Below are 17,092 nucleotides of genomic sequence, written 5' to 3' on the forward strand. Positions count from 1 at the left end.
ATACTGTTGCATCCTATTGTCAAAAGCTAGGTCGTTCAAAAAATTAAACAGTGCATTAAAACAGTGTAAGGCCTCTCAACTTCAACCAGTCAACCCTAGCAGGAAAGGCTATAGTCATGAGGTCAGTTTCCCAAATACACAATATGGAACCCACAAATCAAAATATTGTTTTGTCAAAATGTATACATTAATTTTCTCTAAATCACTCCTCTAGGGCTATTCTCCTGAAAAATGGACTACATGGTCATTCCTACCTGTTCAAAATTATCATTTTTTTCCTCCTGCGAATCTGTGTAGGTGCCATTAATTAAATATGTCATATAGAGAATTATTCGCAAGAAGATATTGTATTAGGAGATTAAATCACTTCAAGACAAACATGTTATACTTCCACTTCCAGTCATAGTACTTTTAGGTTCCTATCCTGTGAAAATTTAGCATCAACGCCCACTGACATTAAACAATTTCACTATTAAAAACAAACTCTAACAGCACGTTGAGCCCTTACTAAACTCAATATACACTACAGCAATTTTTCTGGCTGTTTATGATTAAGTTTAATTTCCCTCCATGAAAGAAATCCTTATTAGCACTAACTTATATTAGGCAAAAGAAAGAAAATTTTAAAAAAAGTTAGAAACTTTTCTAGTGAATCTGTTCCTTTATTTGCAACTTCAATTAAAAATTCAGTTTATTTACTAAATAACTTTGAAAAAATAATCAAAATACTAATTTAGCAATGCATTCCTTTCGCCACTTCCTAATTCATAGGAGTAACATGCACAACATAACAGAGCTAGAAAGCTCTGGTCTCATTTCATTATTATTCAGGCTGCAAAGAGAAAAAAAATGTGGTTTTGTGTGTGTGAAAATTAATTCCGTTAGGCTCTGAAAGACAATCAGTGGCCTTAACCCTTTGCTCCACAGGTATATTCAGAATAAAAATTCTGTGCTGGTTCTCAGACTGCCCTTCCCACTAAAACCTTGAGCAATTTATTTATTTATTAAATGAAATTGAATTGAAGTGAATGAAATTTGCATTTATATAGCACCTTTCATCTACAGAGGATATCAAAGCACTTTACAAACACTGCACAGAAACCATTTCACAATGGGTGAAGTGTAGGCACGTCAGGGCTGGAACATGGCTGCATTTGGCACCAGAACGTTACCCAACAGTTTGAAGGGGAAAGGGACTTCCCCACTCTGAGCAAATCAAGTGAGTATTTACGCAAATTAAATTCTGGATTTACCCAAAAGTAGGACTAGCATCCTGACTCTTCTGAAATGCCACGGGTTCTTCAGTGTCTAAACCATGATTTAAACTTCAGAATATAGTTTATAAACAAACAGGTCAGCACCTTGAGCCTACTCTGGCAGTTAAACCCATCTTAAATTATCCCTTTGAGGAGTATCTCTATGTTGGGGAATACATACGTAGAACAAACCTGTTTTAACGGTTCTTTTTCCATGCCCGCTTGATGCAGAGGGAAAAGTGGACATTATTAAGGCATCCCTTGTACCCTAATAATACCGACATCTATGGTTAGCTGGTATAAGCAGCCTCAGGTCTCTAATTTATGCCAGGCACTGGGCAAATGCACAACAGCCACAGGATTTGGGAACCATAAAAGTAGCTAAAGCCACCTTTCTCCCCTTCTTTGGAGTCTTGTGCAGAGATGACAAGAGAATCTGGTCCCTGGAGCTTTCACTACAAAACAACTTGAGGCTGTGCCTGTAAACAATTAATCTTAACTCTTCAAGCCATTTATTTAATGCCCTCCAAGTCTGAACAAAAAAGATCTTTGAACAAAACCAGAAGAGAGAGCATCAAAATGAACTGATTTGTTTTCACAACTCTGACCCAATTAATAATCAATCATAGTCAAACTGCTCTGACAAGGCTTTTCTAGCTCTTGATAGGAAGCCAATAATTTAAACTGTGTCCCACAGGTCACATCAGTCTGTTCCATCATGTTACGGACAAGCTAAGTGACTCTTGGCTTCTTGTCAGCTTTTGCGACGATAGAATTTCAAACGGTTTCTCTGCTGCTGTGCCTCTACTGAATATATAGACAAAAGGAACATTTAATGCTAGGACATTTGAGGTCTCAGCCATATGCTTCTTCCATTTTCCTGTTTGTGTCTAGCTGAAGGATTAATTTACTGAGACATGAATAAATTCAAGGCGCAAGCTTAATTTATGCCCATTATTTTATTCGGCATATCATGTCCATTTCAAGAATCTGACACACTCAGTCAGATAGTCCGCTCTAGAGGCATTAATAATTGCTTCAGTGGTATGCACATTACAATTCTGCGACGCATGTTGTGAGCTCCACCCCTGTGCATCAGCCAAGACACAGCCCTTGCTGTTGTCATTTTATTCAAAATTCCCACACCTGAAAGTTATATTGTTTTCCTATTTGTTGCTTTTGATAGCAGAATTTGAACCTGTCAATTTCCCTCCTCAGAATCTTTCCCATCTTCTTGATATACCAATGTTAGCATATATAATTCATTCTCCACTCAGCTTTAATGTTACTGCTCTCTATGGTATATTTAAACAATTTGGCTTCATTTATTCAACCAACTTTGACCAAGCTGATTGTCAATCACAGCTGAAAATGGTAGACAGGGCCCTCTCTGATTACTAGCTAACAAGGCAATCACATTATCTCTCACAGATCATATTGGCATGGCCCATCACTGCAAGTTAAAGCAAAGCACTTCACCCTTTGGCTTTTAGTCATGTTCCTAGCTACAGAATTTCAACTAATTCCTCTGCCCTTTTTTATTACTTCATATACCAGAATATGACACACAATGTCATTTGCAGTGTTGGTCCCAGAATATTAGAGAGGCAAGGTGGGTGAGATAATATATTTTATTGAACCAACTTCTGCTGCTGAAAGAGACAAACTTTCAAGCTTATACAGAGCTTACCTCACCTATCTTGTCTCTATACAATGTAATGATCTTCTGGAAATCACTGAAGAGTAAAAGTTATTCCCAAACAAAATGTTTATGTACAAAAAAAAAAAGTTATAACGTTAAGGTTGACAGTGTTTCAGAGAAGTCCAGCTAACCTTCCTCTGCTATACCCCACTGAGACCAGGTAGCATCCTGAGCACTGAGGTTGCTACAGTACTGAGAAGACTGGAAAGTCAATTAACCCATTTCTGTACTGACACTTGGGTGGCAGCAATTGGCTCAGTACTGTAATTGGGAGGATATATATTTGGGAAGAAAAAGAATTAAAAGGGACTTAGAGGAGGAGCGTGGAAGGCAATCACCTCCTGCCGTATACCTGTGGTTCTTTAGGTTTTAAAACTGAAGATTAAATGCACACAGATTTGTAATTAGGAGACACAAGAAAAGGCTAGACAGCAGTACTCACAGAGCAGGTGAAGGGATGCCTTGTGACAGTCACGCAAAAAGTTATACTTTCTTTCTAAAAACTCTACACATCTTCGAAGAAAAAAATTAAATGATAAAAAATTAACAGTTAAAGGACCCAGTCAATTCCACACTGCCATACAATCATTCACTAATACCCCCAACCAATTTCCAACACTCACCTAAATTAAAGACTGTCGCCATATTTGTTCTGTAATGGAAATATGCTGTTGAATGCATACTGATTACTGTTATATATTTATTGAATGTATAGTTAAGACTTTGAAAGGAATATAGTCCCAGGGGACACTATAGCTGAATTCAATAATTCTCATCATGTAGTATGTTGGAGTAGAGGACTACATTTCATTAATAGAATTGGAATATCAATTTGGTGTAGTGAAATGCAATTGACTATATGGTGATGTATTTGGAGAGAAGTTAGGATTTGAGTTTAAAGACAGGCTTATAATGAAAAGCTTGCTTCAACCTTAACTATGGAGCAGCAGCACAGGAACAGGCTAGTTCTTTATGTCCACATTTGAAGAACACCAAAATGAGATGAAAAGCAGTGACTATATTTCAGAGTAGCAGCCGTGTTAGTCTGTATCCGCAAAAAGAACAGGAGTACTTGTGGCACCTTAGAGACTAACAAATTTATTAGAGCATAAGCTTTCGTGGGCTACTGCCCACTTCTTCGAAAACTTATGCTCTAATAAATTTGTTAGTCTCTAAGGTGCCACAAGTACTCCTGTTCTTTTTGCGGATACAGACTAACACGGCTGCTACTCTGAAATATAGTCACTGCTTTTCATCTCATTTTGGTGTTCTTCAAATGTGGACATAAAGAACTAGCCTGTTCCTGTGCTGCTGCTCCATAGTTAAGGTTGAAGCAAGCTTTTCATTATAAGCCTGTCTTTAAACTCAAATCCTAACTTCTCTCCAAATACATCACCATATAGTCAATTGCATTTCACTACACCAAATTGATATTCCAATTCTATTAATGAAATGTAGTCCTCTACTCCAACATACTACATGATGAGAATTATTGAATTCAGCTATAGTGTCCCCTGGGACTATATTCCTTTCAAAGTCTTAACTATACATTCAATAAATATATAACAGTAATCAGTATGCATTCAACAGCATATTTCCATTACAGAACAAATATGGNTACTCTAAGCCAAGTTAACAGAAGTGGGAGTTACATAACGGCCCGGTTCCCTAATCCTCTACAAAAATGGGATAGATGGGGGGAGGAGGGGAGAGATCCACACCCTCTTATTAGAAGATACATTCTTATTCAGACACAGAAACTTTTAACAGATAGAGTAAAACCCCCAACCAAAGCCAGACATACACAGCCTGTCATTCTTCCTTTGTCCTTCCTCTGCCTCCACCCACATCTCTCCCAAAGCAGCAGAACCTTACAGAGATGAAGATCCATCAGGGCTTGTCTACACACACAATTTGCACTGGTTTATACCAGAGGTGCGATTTTGCACCAATTTAGCTACCATTGCAACCTTGTATGCAGATCCTCTTAACATACTTTTAACAACAAAGGCAAGCTACATTCACACACAAAGTTACAGTGGGTTAGCTAAATTGGTGCAACATTATCAGTGCCTCAAAAAAGTTATTACAAGATAATCTGAAAGGTAATTTACTGCTCAGACTGTGTTCCTCCTACAAGAACTGACAAAGAAGCCTATAACAGAAATGGGAGTGCAAGAAAATTCTGTTCTTTGAGCCACAAGGGAGAATACCATCTGCAACATGCGAAATACAACTTTAGCTTTGGTAGATATAAGGAAGGAGTCATTTGGCTTTAGAACATATTTGCTTTAGAATATATTCATTTGTTCTTCTAATACATACAGTTATTGAGATCTTAAACTCAGTTTTATCTTCCCTTTAAGGAAAGCATTTCAACTCACCTTTAAATCTACATCAAACATCTAACAAAAAATATATTTGGAGAAGATTGAGAATGATTGACAGAGATGTCTGTGAAAGAAATCCTTAGAATTTCACCCAGAGGAAATAATGATCTTCCTTGAAATATCCTTGCAGAAGTGGAAAATTAATTTCTAAAATTCCAAATGAAAAATCTCTTAAAGATGTGAACTTAGGAGTCATTATGGGCATACTGTCTATGCTTTTTCTAATTCTCACTGTTTTAAAAGCACCCCTTATTGTTTAGGCTTCTATTCCTTATCTCATGCTAAATCCAGGAGAATGTGGGTTTCCTAAAAAAATTCATAGAAAGCTTCATAGCATTAGACTGACGCAGTTTAGCTGTTTGTATAATGGTGCAGCAATATTGCTGAAACAAAGCCATTCTGAAATGCCAGGGTAACTATGGCAACCAGTGTTCAGAATGTAAGAATCCAACTGGAAACAGCATATGTCGCACTGTAATATTGCTCACTATTAGGAATGGAAATTATCAGTAAGTGGATGCCTACTTTATGAGAACAGAGTCTAGCAGTACCTCCTGCTAGTCGTTTAAGCAAACACAACTCAGCCTGAATCAAATATTATAAATAGGAGCAAAATAAAAGGATGGAATAGGCTAGAATAAAAATATGTATAAAGGCGAGAGTAAAAGGTAGGGACGGGGGAGAAGGGAACATAAGAAGTTAAATCCCCAAATCTGGCAAACCTAAAAGGTGTTTAATCTGGAGCAGGAGAAGGGGAAAACCTCCAAATCGTTAGCTTGTAATATATGATTTTCACTCTTATTGCCCAGAAGTTTTAAGAAGTTGCATTATTTTTTTTGTTTAGGTTTTTTTTCCTGTTTTTTGTGTTTGTTTTTGTTTTTTTTTTGTTTTTGTTTTTTGGTTTTTTTAAATCGTGGTGTGGTGGCTGCAGGGCTCCCACAAGAAACAGTTTGTGGTCCCTCTGCTGGGTCTGTATTAGAAGTTAAACACTATTCCCAGAGCTGTACTCGGATCAGTGATACAAGTGTACAAAGAAGAAGGCAGTACTATTGTGAATATCTAATACAGATAGTGTAGCCTTGCTTAAAAGTAATTTGTTTCTTGTATCATTAGATTTTAGTGTTGTTCATTTTTATTTTCTGTTCCATATTTCTTGTCTTTTCTAACCCATATACATGTATCAGCTAAACAATAGATTTCACTTTCTTCACTCTCCTCCATTGTACCAAAACAGAATATTCAGCTCTTATTAGTATAAAATCTTAATTTACATTTTTCTTGTTCCTTCTTTATATAATATATACTTATTATTTCATAAGAGGAATCAAATTCAAATCTGATGGTCTGGCACCAGACTTTGAAGGTGAAAATATATGTTCAGAATTTAGTATTCAATATACAACAATTCTAATGAAATAAAATAATTCCAGAATTCCATTGTGACAATGGTATCATACTTTCAATGTCCTTCAACTGACATACTACTATAATTGAAGGAAAATGTGTCCCTGGAGTACGCATTTACAGTACAGAACTCCCTTCCCAACATCCTGATGGAGAAACTAGTCCTTTGTGTCTTACACTCAGTCAGGATACAAATGGTCAGCCAGTTCAAAGTGATTAAATACCTCCAAGTGCTTTGTAATGGAATTTAAAATGGGACTTTTTTTGTAAACAGTACTACCATTTTATTTTCCTTTTGTGTGTCTATTTTCCTGGCCTTAGAGACAGTATGTAATGAACTCCCACTAATGTTAAAGTGAGCTTCAAAGCCACATGAGAGCATTAAAAAAAAAAAAAAAGAGAGAGAGAATCTCTCCGAAACTAGCCAAAAGCCGCATGTGTTTGAGATTTATCGAATAGCCACAACTGGCCCTACCATAGATGAAGCCTTTAAAACATGTAGGAATTATCATGGTATTTTTAGTTTGAAATTTCTTAATCATGAAGAACAGCACTATTTAAAAGTTGTTAGAACTTTTAAAAGAAAAATAAATTGTCATATCAGAGGAAGATGGAAAATGAGTGACTAATTTACAACAAATAGTCTTTCTGAATACAGAAGTCACAATATCTACACAACATATTGGATACATGTGATTCTCTGGTGGCTGCCCTCTATCTAATCAGCATCTGAAAATGCACAGCTGTACAGCAAACAAATAAACAAAACTGAATCAAAGACATCAGTCTAGAATTCCGTAGATTGATTACATACAGCAAAGGAAGACAAAGCATTCAGCAAACAGCAATTATTTCTGAATTAGGTAAATGTTGCTGAAAATAAAAACAGCTTCAAAAGACTGAGCAGAAGCAGAATACATTTAACAGGATCCCTCAACATGTGTTAAATCATTTTATTTTATATATAGTAATATATATTAATAATTATGCACACTTTTTGTAAGGTCCTGGCCTCTAAAGCTTCCACCACTCTCTCTAGTCTTAATATTGTACTAAAATCAATGGCTCTTAAAGAAAATAATATGATCTCATTTGTGGAAGTCTCTAGCTTTAGGTTTTCTCGATGTTTATTAGGCTGGGCACTCCCTTGGACTTGGCTCCTGAAGGCTAGCAGTGTTATGGAGTTTCATACCAAGGCTATGCCTACTTAGAAAACTTATAGCGGTACAGCTGTACTGATGGAGCTGTGCCGCTGTACGATCGCTTGGGTAGCCGCTCTATGCCGACAGAAGAGAGCTCTCCCGTAAACATAATTGAACCATCCCCAACGAGCGGTGGAAGCTCTCCCGCTGACATAGAACTGTGCATACTACCACTTAGACTGGCAAAATTTATGTCACACGAGGTTGTGGTTTTTCACTCCCCTGAGCAGCATAACTTTTGCCGGCATAAGTGGTAGTGCAGACCTGGTGTAAATGTTAGTTAAGATACGTGAAAAGTCTTACATGATTAATCCCCCTCAGCCAGTGATGCTGACAGCTTGTGAAGTGCAATGAAGCCATACTGGAGCATTGTTGGGGCAGTTAGAAGGGGTAAAATGCTGTGGGGACCTTTATGGGCAGCCCCAAGCAATTAAAGATATCCCAAAATCATACAGATACCAAATGACACAACTTATAACATGCAAAAAGACAAGAAAGAAATAACAGAAGAATTGTCATCTGGAGCAGCCCAATGGCTCCTCCTATTGGCATTCAAATTCCATAAGCAAACTTTTTTTTTTTTAAATCAATTCATCTTTAACCCACTTGCTAAATACTCCCTTGTAAACACTGATGACAACACAAACATCAGATGTCAAAACAGGCCAAGAAACATTTTGCTACATTCCTCTGTATTATTTTTAGATGTTAGTAACAGCATATTTAAAGGAAGTGAAAATACCCCCTAAAGAAGTGAATCCGCTGGAAGAAGAAGGGGAAGAAAATGAGGTTTGTTTGGGACTGGATGGGAGGGTTCTTTTTTAAACAGATTCAGAAATAAAAAGTCTCCTGGAAAATCAAACTTTTTACATTTTCAAAATTAATCTGTCATTGTAAAGGTAACAATCCTGCATAAAACATTTATTTATATATGGAAGTATAAATTAACAGAGCTTCAATAAGTGAAGAGTCCATTTTTCTACAAGTGTTTTATTAATGTAAAATGCAGCGCTTCAGTGTTTTTGTATGACATTCGTTGTTTCCAGTTATAAATACAGAGTATTGCTTTTAGATTCCTATTCTCATTAGAAGCCTTTAATATTACGACATGAATGACAAATTAATGTTGATATTTCAGAAAGCTATTGTGCTGGATTCTCCGTGGTCCTGTACTCTGTGTAGTAATTTACACCAGTGTAAAGTGGATATAAATTGCTACCCACTTTGCCCTGGTGTAAATGGTGCAGGGTAACAGACAATTGGGCCTATTGTTTACCACTAAAGTTTCAGACATCAACACTAAAACTGTCCATTAAGTTAGGTTAGACATCTCAGCTATTTTCAGTATAAAATCATTATATTGAAATAGCTCCTTTGATCCCAAAGGATTCTAAAGCACTTTAAAAGCTATCTATAGAAATCATTGTACTCACTACTGAGCTGTAGCCACCTCTAGGATGAAACATGGTAATGGGCACACACAAGCAACAGTACAGAACAGTTTAGGACCAGAAGTGAAGAATGCTGCAACGCAGCAAGAGTGGCATGTCTGACTGATGCCTGATACAGCCAGAGAAAAGATGCAGGAGCCACTGCAGGGAAGATGTTGAGTGAATAGATCACAGAGACAATATGAGGAGCTTGGACTTGCTAAGGAATTTGGAGGCCTTCAAAAGATCAGAAGAATGTTCAGGGTAACAAAAACAGAGAACATAGAGAGGGAGGTTGCAAGAAAACAGGAGAGCAGTGGTCAAAGGAAGGCAAGGGTGAAAGAAATCAGGGAGGGATAAGGGACAGAACCCTTATGTGGTGGGGCTACAAGGGATCAGGTCACAAAGGAGCTCTAATCCCATCTTGCCCCAGGCACTATGAATCCTCCTAAAACCCATACAAGTCAGTGAATCAGCATTGGCATCCCTATTTAATAATAAGCTGGCTTCGATCCAAGTTACTGTAGTTTTCTTTGCTCAGATTTGTTTGTTTATCCTCATGTTTATTTTATCATCACTCCTGCCTTTATACAGATAGTGCTGGCGCTTAGCTAAATGGACAGATAACTCACTAGTTTCACTATAGCCTCTGTGAACACTTCTATATGCTTGGCTGAAATGCTCTTGGGTAACTCTTACAGCAACACTCAGTGAACAACATATCCTTGAATCAAAACTCTTTGGAGGACAATTTTTCCTCTCTCCATTGGTGACAATCTACTACTGTCAAAAAAGCTCTGCTGCTTCAGGCATTTGTCCTCTATATCACTTAATGTGGCAGACCTAAAAATTGCTTATAAATAAAGAGAAAGCTGCCAGGAATTGAGTGTAAGTGGAGCGTGTCATACTGCAGAAGGTAAATATGGGTCACAGTGAATGGTATTTTCCACTAATTAGCAAAAATGGCAAATCTTTTGGACGGCAAAAGAATATTACTAATGCAAAGTAAGTGTTGCAAAAATAAGGTTTCCTATCTTCTAGTTGTAAACACTTTTGTCTCTTTAACATGCACTTGCTATTACACCAGAGACATTAGATCACTAGTTTGTATTACACTCCATTACTCTTTAAGGAGAAATGTCACCATCAAGATGGACCAAGAACAGAGCATTAGAAAGCTTCTTCATGGCTGATTACACAAGAGATCAGAAACACATACGCTACACCCGTTTCTTACAAAAACTGACAGTTCATGCTTAAGATAAAACCTAACACTGCTATTAACTGCTGTCACTTAATTCTCTGTACTTTGTAGAGTTCCATTAAATATAGTGCAATCAATACTAAAGTCAGTGAACTAATATTAGTGTCAGTATAGTAAAAAAAGTAACACAGGAGTTAATGAACGAATTTCACTATGCTATGGACCAATTTTTAAACTGCCTAGCAACTGCCTGTAAAAGAACAAGTCTTCGAAGACATTCAGTGAACATCACTACATATTTAGAGGATAGAATCTGACCCTTAATGAGGTAACAGTTAGACCTAATCTAAATATGCTATTTAAAAGCCCACCCCCCTCCCAAATAACTGGTTTGCTACTCCAGGTGTTATCATAGCAGCTGCTTGCCAGTTGCTTCGTAGTTCAGGCAGCAGGCAGTTTGTTGTCATAAATCTCATTTTCAGCTTCCCCAAAACCAAATCAACTTCCCTGCAATTCCACAGGCAACATCTTGTTGTTTGATTGGGGGGAGGAGAGAATTTGGTGGAAATCAAGACATGAATTTTACAAGCTTGAATTTTTTTCTTTTTTCAGAATTTTCCTGAAGTTTCTTTGCCATCCCATATCTGACAAGTAAAGACACTTTACTTATACAAGTGCATTTTCATAATTTTACATCGCCACTAGGTGATGGGAAAGGCAATTTGCATGTTCCCTCTGCAAGCAGGCAAGGGAATCTGACCTATTCTGTCTATTCAGTGACAGTGTACAATAACGATAGTATGGTTGGTATGAGTGACCAGAGTGCAGCCTGAGTATATGGTCCCTATGAGCCTGCACTGCACATAAGATTCAGCCGCTGCCCAAAGGGAAAAAGGTGCCTTAATCTGGGACCTAAGAGGAAGCAAAAGGCTTAAAAAAATAACCCCCTGGTCAGATGCCACAGCAAGATGAAACGGCCTCCTATTTTGACTAACTATCCTGCTCAGACACCCTGTTTACCTTCACCAGGCCTGAAGAGCTCTGTGAAGCTCAAAAGCTTATCCATTCCACCTACAAGAGTTGGTCCAATAAAAGATATTACCTCACCAACCTTGTCTCGCTCTTTATGGTATATCATGTCACTTAAACTACCTGATAACCAGGGATCCTAGTTTTCCCATGATTCAAAAAACCAAAATTCATCAATAAAAAAACCCCATAAAAATCCAAGTTTTTCCACAATTAAAATGAAATGCTGAACTTTAGTTTCCCTACCCACAATATATATATATAGGCATCCATTGAGCACATTTTACTGATACATTTACAATTTTTAAGCTGACAGCCTAAGCCCCGCCCATTCTCTGCATTTTTGATTATTTGATCTGGCCCCGGTCCCAATTAGATCAGATAATTGGGGTTCCACTGTAGATGTTTTTATTTTTTCACAAAATGTAAAAACTAAAGATTCTCTGTAAAAAACACAAATTCTGCATTTTCCACGTCCTTCTGTGACAAATGGATCCCTGTCAATAACTGAATATTAAAATTTTTGGTGTGCAGATAAATGAAAAAACTAGAAGGGCTTGTTTTAAAACGGTAAACTTAGCATGTATGACCTGGATAAGGGTGGGGATGGGTGTGTTAATCAAAATCTATTCCAATCCAGCCTTTAATTTGGGGATTATGCATATTTTAATTAAATGCTGTCCCTGATCGTTCTCAGATAATGACCACTCCACTTAATCACACAATAGTTGACATTCTAAGGCTACGGCTACACTACACTGCGTCGCTGTAGCGCTGCTAGTGCAGATGCTCTAAGAGAGAGCTTTCCCATGAACTTAATTACTCCAGCCCCTGCAAGCGGCGGTAGCTATGTGGGTGGGAGAAGCTCTCCCGCCCGCATTGCGCTATCCACACCGGTGCTTAGGTTGGTGTAACTTACATTACTCAGGGAGTGGCTTATTCACACCCCTGAGTGACATAATTTATACCGACATAGCCTAAACTGTCACCACTATTCCTCATTCAACCCCCTCTTCTACCTGAAATTTTGTGTTTGTCACACATTAACATTTGTTCACATTTTTGGGGCATACACTTCATTTCTTATCATGTTTCTATCACTTTGAGGGAGGACTGATCCTTTTATTGTGATAAAGTTCCTACTACAGAAACTTAAGATCACAAACACCTCCAGCTAATCTACTGAATATTTAACATCCCTTGTCTTTCTACCTGAGCTTTAGGCTCACAAATTTCAGTCAGTCGTGCAGAGGTAACAGAATCTGAGAGAGAAAGCAAAATTTTATAAGTATACCATTCAAAACAGGCACAGATCATCTCTGATGAACTAGAGAAAAGACACTTGAAGGTATCTAACCCTCTTTACTATAGTGGGTTGCAAACCTATACACATTTATTATGAGGACTTGTTTGGGCAGAATGAATTATGACTGATTGTAAGTGGTATAGCCAAATGCCTTAAGAGTCACTATTTTGGCTGAAAAGCCATTATTAAGAAGAATGGAAAAGAGGTCAGAGGGAAAAGCAAGGCAGACTAAATAAAAAATACTGACTGAATTAATGGGTGGAGGAGAAAGGATATTTGTTTATTGTCTCCATCAATAAAGATTAAGCAAAGCCAAAGTGATTGCTACTGTGGGATAAAGAGCTGGAAGGAGACTGCTGATAATACAATGTACATGTTCAAGAGGAGAACAATAGGGTGTGCATAGTTCTGTTTCTGGGACAGAATTCATAATACTGAGCAATCTGGGGAATCAGATGCTCAAAACAGCTCAAACATAAGGGACATAAATTTAGTCCTGTGGATTACATTGATACTCAGCCAAGTTTATCAGTTAATTTTAATATTTATCAGACTTTCAGAAGCACTCATTACAGTAATATGTGAGTGAGTCTTGTCTAAACTTTAACCCTACAGCAGACAAATTAAATGGTAGAACACCCCTGTTCTGCACTCTACCTACAAAAAGCCTGGAGAGAAGCTGCAGGTGGACACTCAACAGGTGCACCTATGTATCAGTGTAACAAGGAGCAAATCTATCAGGTTATAATTTCACACCATTGATTTTTGTTCCTATTTTGTAGTGTGCACATAAGAAGAAGATTTGAGCTTTTATGCAAGGGAAGATTGACTTTCTGCAACAAGATTTAAAAAATAAAAGGCTGAAATACAACATATTCTCTTTCCATAATGTTTTAAGTATACATATCTCAAATAATAGGAAACAGGAGCAGGGATGTATTTAAAAATATTGTATGAAATTCATCTTGGTTTACAAACTCTGTTGTCCAGTGCCATGAGTCAAACCTAATCATGATAAAAGGAGTTTCCAGCACCCACTGACTAGACCAGGGATCGGCAACCTTTGGCACACAGCTCGCCAGGGTAAGCACCCTGGCTGGCCAGGCAGGTTTGTTTACTTGCCGCGTCCGCAGGTTCGGCCGATAGCGGCTCCCACTGGCCGCGGTTCGCCACTCCAGGCCAATGGGGGCTGCCCGAAGCCGTGGCCAGCACATCCCTCGGCCCGTGCCACTTCCCGCAGCCCCCATTGGCCTGGAGCGGAGAACCGCGGCAAGTGGGAGCCGCGATCGGTCAAACCTGCGGATGTGGCAGGTAAACAAACCTGGCTTACCCTGGCGAGACACATGCCAAAGGTTGTCGATCCCTGGATTAGACCGTTTTCTTTTTCCCCAATCAACTTCACATGCTGGATCAGTTAATTAGTGTTTGTAATCTATCACTGTACGTATAATATATGGGCTGAAATCCTGGCTCCGCAGACAGTCAATACAAAACTCCCACTGATTTAAGAGTGTTACGATTTCACCTACAGACCTGATCACTGCGGTGTCAGAAAGTCCATGTGGTTTAACATTAACTCTACAGGATTCTGTTTATACTTTAAGATGAGTGCATTATTTCATCATCTACTTCCCATTGCAAAAATCAGATTTTGAATCTGCAAATACTGAAAAGTTTTTCTAATTAGTGTTATCACACGTACTAGTCAGAGTACAACTACAACAATGATTATATTGCAGTGTTACTAAGTATAAAAGCAGTCACTGAAATTGTTGGCAGTCGTAACAAATCTATGCAATGCAGTGTTACCTTATAGAAATGTACAGAATAAGAGTTAATGAAGAAATACTTCTCAGTTTTCAATTTATAAGTAACTCACACAAGAAACTGAGGAAAAGTAAAGTTATCAAAGGTGTTCAGTCCTATTCTACCAAATAGGCCATCATGCAATGTCATTACTTGATAATTGATGCTACCTACAACTGTCTAACAATACAATACACGAGCACAAGGCAAAAGTTAGACTGGAGAAAACAACTGATTCTAATGTTATATGCACATGTTATTAGAGTAAGTAATATCCAAGTTTTTCATGGCAGGGAATGTGTTGTAGGGCACCTACGACATTCTGAATATTATAAAGGAACAGGAGAGGCAGATTTACTCTGCACCAATCCTCCAGAAAATAGTTTTTTGGGGTTACAAATGTCCAGTTCTGTTAGGTGTAGTATGGACTGGATTGCAACCCTCAGATCTATACAGGGAGGGCCTCCTCTATGCAAAGTTCTCTCCTTCCCACATGGAAGAGGGGGCAGCTACCTCCATGGAGCTATGGGATCACCTGTGGGATGAAGGGGAGGAGGGGATCATAAAGAAGCTGGCATATCAAAGGCAGCAATGAAGTGGGGAAGATGTGCCATATAACATTCCCTCCCCCCTCAAACTCTGTAGGGCTCCAGGTGAAAAGAGAATGCATTCCCAGGCCTTATTACATCTCTGTGCTCCCAACCCCACTAGAGAGATTCTGGGGGAAGTGGCCAGCTACAAGAGACCTATCAGCACAGCTCCATGGAGCCATGCAGCCACTGCAGGTGAGAAGTCTTTAGAGTCTGAGAACTGTTTAACATTTTGCAATTGGGGAATATTTCTGAAATATTTCAGTGTTTATCATGTGAAGGTTTAAATATTTATCTTTATTCTGTCCCCCATACAACCCTTTCAAGGAAGTTCCTATCCTTTTCAGATTTAGTCATTTTAAAAAGCCAAAGACAGTTATTTTGTTAAACTGTTTAAAATTGTCATTTTGTTATTAGTACAAAATGTTCTTTATCTTGATTTCAAGCTCACCTATATCTGATTCTACTTTTACAACATAACAGAGGATTTGCCATATCAGATGAGATCCCTGGTCCATCAAGGCCTCATTTTCTATAGATGGCGGTGACCTATATTTAACATTTCTTTGGGGAGGGAAACAAAATGCACCAGGCAATTGTATACAAGTGGTAAGTTTCCTTCTTGCCCCTTACAATGATCAATTTAACCCATGAAGCATGAAATCCAATTACCCTATTTTAGCATACATAATTACAGATGGTATTAATAGTCACAAAATTACCAAGTCCTTTTAAAAGCCAGCCACATGGTCTGACATCTAATTGTACAATACAAGAAACGTCAAAACAGCAGCCGGAAGAGTCCAAATGGATGGTAACCTTTGCTACCGAGCCCGTTTTTGCACAAGCGCCATCCCTGGACTGGATGACAGAACTCCTGGGGGGAAATGGGGTGGGAGAGGCAGCTGCTGGAGCCGGGCTTACAGAGCACTAGTGGGCGAGCAGAGAATAGATCCGGGGGCTGACAGAGGAATGCTGGAGCGGGCAGAAGGAAAGTGGCTGGGGCAGAGAGGAGGCCCGGGGGCTCGGAGGGGCCCACGCAGGGCTATGGGGGAGCACAGAGCTCGGGGAAGGCTCGGAGCAGCCCGACGGGAGAGCCGGGGCGCGGGGAGGAAGAGCCGCTGGGGAGCCCGGGCCGGGGCGCTGTGCGCCGCGAAGGGCCAGGCAGGCAGGGGCTGCGGGGAGGAGGCGCTGCGGGAGGCCTGGGAAGAGGGCGCGGGTCCCTCACCTCTCTCCAGCGGAGCTGCCGCAAGCTGATCTTCAGCGCCTCCAGCGAGGTCTTGGCCTTGGAGCTGTCCACGGTGACATGGGCTCGCCGGGCGGGCCGGCCTCCCTCCTCCCCGGCACGGCGGGTCGAGCCCCGCTTGCCCCGGCCCCCCTTCCCCGCCCCGCCCCGCTTAGCCTGTCCCTTCGAGCCCGGGCCGCTGGGCCTCCTGCCCTGAGCCACCGGGGCCGGCGAGGGGACCCCTTCAGCCGCCTGCTGGGGCTCCGGGGCGGCCTCGCTCCGCTCCGGCTCCTCGGCGGGGAGGGCCGGGGACCCTGGCGGCTCCTGGGCCGGGGGGCAGCTCTCGGGCTCGGTCCCGGCCGACTCCATTACCAGGCGGCAGAGCTCCCCCGGGCCCCTCCAGCCGCTGTCATTGCCGCGTCGCTCCGGGCGGCGCCGGTTGCCATGATCGCTCAGACGGTTGGCAACGGCCGAGACAGGTACCGCAAAGGACCAATCACCGTCAAAGGCAATCGCGCCTCCCAACCCCCCTCCCTCCCCTGGGGAAA

The 17,092-nt window shown here is 40.0% G+C and overlaps 1 protein-coding gene across 7 annotated transcripts in view; it reads right to left on the reverse strand.

Annotated features, from left to right (window-relative positions):
• TTLL11 (tubulin tyrosine ligase like 11) overlaps positions 1–17,092 on the reverse strand; it is a 124,500-nt gene extending 107,408 nt beyond the window's left edge. Inside the window, exons 1-2 of one of the 7 annotated variants that reach the window (XM_034793342.1) lie at positions 16,548–16,655; positions 15,771–15,883 (exon numbers count right to left, since the gene is read on the reverse strand). Coding sequence is in view for 3 of the 7 variants with exons in the window: in XM_034793341.1 (XP_034649232.1) it covers positions 16,548–16,913 (366 nt within the window). In the remaining 4 variants the exon portion in view is untranslated. Of the gene's footprint in view, positions 1–15,770; positions 15,884–16,547 lie in introns of all 7 variants that reach the window. The other 6 variants (XM_034793341.1, XM_034793345.1, XM_034793339.1 and 3 more) reach the window with 6 other exon arrangements.

The sequence above is a fragment of the Trachemys scripta genome, chromosome 17 (genome assembly GCF_013100865.1).
Source record: "Trachemys scripta elegans isolate TJP31775 chromosome 17, CAS_Tse_1.0, whole genome shotgun sequence".
Classification (NCBI taxonomy): Eukaryota; Metazoa; Chordata; order Testudines; family Emydidae; genus Trachemys; species Trachemys scripta.